At 38.8% G+C, this 6,542-nt stretch overlaps 1 protein-coding gene across 1 annotated transcript; it reads left to right on the forward strand.

The window, feature by feature from the left end:
- Positions 1-290: 290 nt before the first annotated feature.
- On the forward strand, positions 291-6,235 carry LOC102589246 (pentatricopeptide repeat-containing protein At1g12620-like). The gene is made up of 3 exons (XM_006354586.2): positions 291-3,347; positions 4,494-5,009; positions 5,883-6,235. The coding sequence occupies exon 1, from the start codon at positions 396-398 to the stop codon at positions 3,123-3,125; it is 2,730 nt and encodes a 909-aa protein (XP_006354648.1). The 5' UTR covers positions 291-395; the 3' UTR covers positions 3,126-3,347; positions 4,494-5,009; positions 5,883-6,235.
- The last annotated feature ends 307 nt before the right edge of the window (positions 6,236-6,542 follow it).

Consider the following 6,542-nt stretch of genomic DNA (forward strand, 5'->3'; position numbering starts at 1 on the left):
ACAAAATACAGTTTTTCGTATACAATTGAAATAAAATATAAAACTCCCACCTATAATTAATTCAATACAATTGATATATAATAAATTTGAATGTATTTCTGGTTATTATTAGCAGGAGAGAAAAACGTAGAGAGGAGAGGGCGCGCGAGAGGGAGGGAGGGGCGGGGGGGGGGGGGAGGTAAGGTTGGGGTTTGAACTTTTTTTATGTTGACAGGCAAGCCCAACTTTTTGTTGGGTTGGGCCATCTGAAAATTGAACAAGTCCAATGTTGACATTTTTAGTCATGGACATAAGTCACTCAAGATTTTGCTGGCCTGTGCACAGAAAAACCTTCAAGAACTTTGTTCGGCTCGCCGGAAAAATCTTCGCCGACGACTTCTCCGGCGAATTCCCGGATGTGTGCTACTTTGCGCCTTATGCGCATCAATTTCAAGGTAGGTCATTCCCCCCTGTTTCCGACATCATTGTACACTTCACAATTGTTAGTTTTACACTCCCTCACTCCACCCCACAAAACCATAAACCCTAAAGTTTCCAGCTTTTCTACTGATAGCTCATATTGCAGTTCAAAATCATTAGTGTCTGTAAAAGGGTTTGATTTTCTTGAGCAGTTTACCCCTTTTAAAAATTTTGCAAATTCTTGTACTTACACTGTCATTACCTCAAATGAGAGGCGTAAAATTATTGTGGGGTTGTCAAGAATGATAAAAGATGAAAAAGTTTGGCTGTTGGAAGCATTTTCAAGAGATTTTTGCCCATCATATTTGGTAAAAATTATGAAGTTGTTTGATGATAGAGAAGTTGCATTTGCATTTTTTAAGTATGTTCTTCAAGATTATTCTGAGAATACTCTGAAGTCATGTTGTATTAGTGCGCATTTTTTGGCTGCTGGGGAGTTGAGGCTATTGGCACAGGATATGCTTTCTTGGATCATTAGGAAGGTTGGAAAATGTAGGAGTGATGAGGTGGTGGAGTTCATGTGGAGGGAGCATTATAAGTATGAGAGTGACTTTTCTGTTCTTGATTCATTAATGCGGGCTTTTTTAACCGCAGAAATGGTTTCGGGTGCATTAGAAATTTGGAGTAAGATGAGAGACAATGGATTGAGGCCGAGTTCATCTGCTGTCTGCATCCTATTTAAGTTGTTGCTTAGGATTGGTGATTATGGTAGTGTCTGGAAGCTATTACGGGACATGTTGCAAAAAGGGCCTCGTCCTACTGACACTCTCTTTAATGCAATGATTCTTGGATATTGTAGAAAAGGTAGGCTTCAGACAGGAGAAAGTTTGTTTCATCTGATGCGGAAGTTTGGATGTGAGCCAGATGTTTTTACATATAATATTTTGATTAATGCATACTGTATTGGGGGATGGACTTCAGATGCATTGAAATGGGTGCATATGATGGTCGAACATGGATGTCGTCCTACTATCTCTACCTTTAGTACGGTTATCAATGCTCTATGCAAGGAAGGGAATGTGGTGGAAGCCAGAAAATTGTTTGATGGAATGCAAGAGGTGGGTGTCTTTCCTAGCACTGTCACATATAATGTTCTGATGAATGGCTATGTCAAAGCACGGGAAATTTTTCAAGCAAGTATGCTATATGAAGAAATGAAAAGGAAGGGTGTAGCTCCAGATGCTATAACTTTTAACATTTTGGTGGCAGGTCACTATAAGTATGGTAGGGAAGAGGACGGTGACCGGTTATTATGGGATCTAACAGTGGCAGGACTTTCTCCAGATTGTTTATTCTCTGATGTATCTATTGCAGGATTGTGTTGGGTAGGAAGGTTGAATGAGGCTGTGGCATTGTTGGATAATCTGCTTGAAAAGGGGATACCTGTTAGTGTAATAGCTTTTAATTCCATTATTGCTGCATACAGCAAACAAGGGTTAGAAGAAAAGGCATTTGAAGTCTATAATATTATGGTTCAATTTGGTCAGTCTCCTTCAGCTTCGACATGTGCTTCTCTGCTCCTCGGCTTGTCAATGACAGGGAGGCTGCAAGAAGCAAGAGATTTAATGGCTAAAATGATTACAATGTCCTTCCCTATCAACATAACTGCTTGCACTGTGCTTCTGGATGGTTATTTTAAGAAAGGGGATGTAATGGGAGCTAGAACATTGTGGGAAGAGATGGAAAAGATGGGAATCGTTCCTGATGCTGTTGCTTTTTCTGCATTGATAGATGGGCTTGTCAAAGCTGGCTCTGTTGGAGACGCTTATGATGCCTTTCTTCTGATGATTAGGAGAGGGCTTGTACCAAATAATTTTGTTTATAATTCGCTAATTACTGGTTTTTGTTATAGCGGAAATATGAATGAGGCTCAGAAATTAGAAAGGGACATGAGGGAAAGGGGTCTTCTCCCAGATGTCTTTACAATTAATACCATCATTAATGGTTTCTGCAAACAGGGAAGGATGAAATTTGCTATTGACTGTTTCGTGGAAATGCATCGAAGTGGTTTACAGCCTGATATTGCTACATATAACACCTTGATCAATGGATTCTGTAAGGCATTCGATGTGGTTAATGCAGATAACTTTATGACAAAAATGTATGCCAGTGGATGGGAGCCTGACATCACAACCTACAATATAAGGATTCATAGTTTCTGTAGTACTAGGAGGATAAATCGAGCTGTTATGATTCTGGATGAACTTGTATCTGCTGGTGTGGTGCCAAATACTGTTACATACAACATTATGATGAATAGTGCTTGCAATGACATATTGGACCGTGCAATGATTTTGGCTGCAAAGTTGCTTAAGATGGCATTCATCCCTAACACTGTTACAGCTAATTTACTACTTTCTCATCTATGGAAGCAGGGACTACCTCAGCGTGCGTTGGTTTGGGGGCAGAAGTTGAGCGAAATTGGATTTGAGTTTGACGAAATAACACATAAAATATTGGACAAATCTTCTCATTGTGTACAAGAAAACACAGATTATTGTACAGAAACAACAGAAAAGAGTCTTTTTCTAGACTTCCTCATGTACATTACCTACGACTACATACGTAGAAGTAGGGCTTATAGTGATAATAATGATAGCTCATTCGAACTAGTTGAGGATGGACCTTGTGGGTCCTTCAAGTTAGTCAACAAGGCTACTGTTTAGCAATCTGATGAAAGAGCAAGAAACTGAATGACTACCAGCCCGGAAATTCTTGTGGAAATGAAAACAGAAAAACCTACTGAAAGAACCAATGCTTCAGTAAAATTTTCAACTGCTGAAGAAGCTTGAATTTCTTATAACCGATGATGCTTCCCGACACTGAAGTTGGTAATTGCGTCATGAAGCTGCAGTTTCTATGGCAAGTTGCAAAATTTATGAATGCTGGTACACACCTTATACTTTGTATAGTATACTTCCCCTTTTATATGATTTTCATGTGCACTTCCTACAGATTTGTTCTTCTGTTTTCAGTTTGATTTACCTTAGAGATCTTTTCTTGAATTCGAGCTTCTTAGTTGTTGGAGAAGATGCTTTCTCCTGTTGAACTCATGAAATTGTTTTGAACTAGATAAACTCATGAAAAAATTGATGCTCGAATCTGGATAAGTTTTGTGCGATGACTTATGGGGTCTTCTAAAAATGGGTAGGTAATAGCAGTGGATATGGACTAACCATACATGGTCTTACAACTTTTTGAAGCACCTATTTTTCTGGCTGACAGAAAGTTGAGTCATACTGCCTTGCCTCCCTTCCACCAAGCAGTATTGTTGCATCTTTCTGGCTGACGGAAAACTTGAGTTGTACTGCCTTATCTCTGCTCAACCAAGCATTTGTTATGTACCATATATTTATATAGAATTTTGATAATCTCGGTACTTTATAGGTAAGATTTGCATTGGTCATTGCTTGTTTGGCCAAGATCTTTGTTTACTGTTAAAAGTTTTAGATTTATGAGATGAGTTTTGTTAGAGTGGTTAGAATCCGCTAGTTTGATTTTGTGCTTAATCGTTAATCTAGAAAACATTCTTTCAGGAATCAACATCTGGCACTCTGACTTCCATGATTTCTGCCGCCTACTTTTTGCTAGTATTGTCTTCTGAACTGCGATAATCCCATAATACTGTGCTTCTCCTGAAGTCTACTTTCCTTTCTTCACTTCCTAAAGCCCTGCTTTTTGTTATAAACTTTCCACTCTCACCAAAAATCCCAAGTAGCCAGTGATAGTATTCTGGCATGTCTATCACCCAATTTTCAATTGACAAACATGATTGGTTTCCAGACTGCTTTTCACTGCATTATTTACATTATTGGCTCAATGATGATTCTGAAGCTATTTTAGGTTTGTTTATCACAGATCAACATTTTTAAATTTGTTCACTCTCAGTTTTGCTCATGTGAATAATGAGGAAATGGAAAGACTGAAGTGATGTGGATTCTTGCTTATAATTTATCCACTTGGTTGTGTCAAATCTGATTGACTATTTATCCTAAAACAAGATGTTGAACCTGATTTGCTTGATTTTCTTTCAGTTTGGAGATCCAAATTATGCCCAGAGGACTGCATGAAAAAGATTCTGTGATGACTCCTCTATCACTCCTCTGTGCACCTGCGGGAGAAGAGACTTAGATGCTGCTCTATGTACGGAATTTCCCTGATGTTTTCTTAAGTTGATAATGAAGGTTATGGAAAGTAACGAATTGCTTGTTCTGGATGTGCCTAAAGATGTGATCCCGAAAAGGAACTATTATGATGAATGATAAAATATCAAGAGCTGCGTTATGGGAAACGCAGCGACAGCAGTAAATTCTCGAGGATCGTGAATTTGTTATTGTAAGGTTTTACCAACTTTTATCGATCAAAAAAGGGTTTGCTAGCTGCTGTCAATCAAAAAAGGTTGTGCCAGCTTCTGTAGTTGCTACCGTTTGAAATTTTGCGGACCTGGTCCAAACAGCGCAAAATGGATGATTAGGATTCATATGCACACCCAACTAGCCTGGGATTTGTTGTTGATGATGTTTGTAAACCTCCCAACAATGATAGAGCTGGTAAGTTTATTTTTTAAACATATCTTCATCTAGTATAACTGTGCATGCAACTTCCATATAAAGGTCTATGTCTCTGCAAATGAGTTCAGGTCAAACATTGTGTTTCCTTCTTTGAACAATGTTATTTCAAGGATTTACTGGCAGGAAGTTTAATGTCATCCTTGCACTATGCTCCCAACCCTTCTCACTTTTCAGCTTTTTGAAAAAATTGGTTTAGGTGTTGTCTTTATCCATGTCTCTTCAATCACGATTTACGATATGTCCTAGTTACATTAATGGCTGAAGAAGTTTCATCTTAATATTGTTTCTCCCTTAAAGGTGGATGCATGACTAGAAAGCTTGAAGCTTTTATTAGAAAGTAGTAGGTATTTGTTAACAACGACATCCAGGGGTAGTCTAGCAACACATGCATGCAAAACATTAAACAGCATGCATATGGAATAGAGTGACATTAAAATGCGAACAAGTCCTGTTTGATATTGCTATTTGCACTATGGATAACATGATTAAACCACTGGTCAAAATTGATGCTTCCAAGACTCCTACTCGTCAGCTGCTGCTAATAGAGTGTGCCCTCAGGACTTGCAGCTCGCAGTCTATTTGATGGATTTATCAATCCGCAGTTTTATGAACTTCCATCTTCAGAAGAGAACTGCTACTTAACCAGTGACAGATACACCTTATTGAAACTAGCATTTTTTATGCATTGATATATGTACCTTTGTGAGCCCTTTTAATGTAATCCTTGTAGCTTGGCATGACTGTCCCTTCATGATGAATCTCCCGGGTACCCCCAACCCCCTCTCCTCTTCTCTTTTCCCCTTATTGTTGCTCTATCTTGATGAATTCTGCAATCGATTTTTCACATTGTAGGATGTGCAGAGGGCTTTGTCCAAACTACTGGTGATCGGTGCCATTATGGTCCTTTGATCTGGAGACTGTTTCAATGGCTGCACAAGGTTCTCGTGCCATATACAGTATCATGGTTCTGCCAAAAATAGGACCTGTTCTGGACTTTGGGGGAAGCTGGAAAGTTTATAGCCCGAGTAGTATCAGTGAGTCTCCACACAATAGGTGTGGTTTCGATCCCCACTACTCCTTTGCCCTTCCCCGCCCCCCCTTATGTATTAAAATAAAAAGTCGCGTAATTGATCAACACAGTTACGCCTCAGTCCTTTGCTTATTTGTATGACGAAGTTAGTTTTTAATACATCCTCTTTTCATAATCTTCTTCCTTGCCTTTTTTCTTTTTATTTGTAGTGTAAATGTTATAAGCTTACAGCTCCTATCACAAACAATAAAAAAGAGAAAATCACTTGCTTCAATAAGTTCAATGCATTGATTTCTGTAAGCAGTCAACACAGCGTGTATAGTTGGTAGATCTATATTTGGTTTATTGAAACTATATTCGACAATATACCACAAGACATGGTTAAATAAATAGTAGTATAATCTTTGTTGACGTTGACTCAAGTTCTCTTTTCTTTTTTTCCCTCCCTTCCCTCTTCCTTTTCTGTCTAGCGGGGTGGGGCG

This window comes from Solanum tuberosum, unplaced genomic scaffold (genome assembly GCF_000226075.1).
Source record: "Solanum tuberosum cultivar DM 1-3 516 R44 unplaced genomic scaffold, SolTub_3.0 scf00173, whole genome shotgun sequence".
Taxonomy (NCBI): domain Eukaryota; kingdom Viridiplantae; phylum Streptophyta; class Magnoliopsida; order Solanales; family Solanaceae; genus Solanum; species Solanum tuberosum.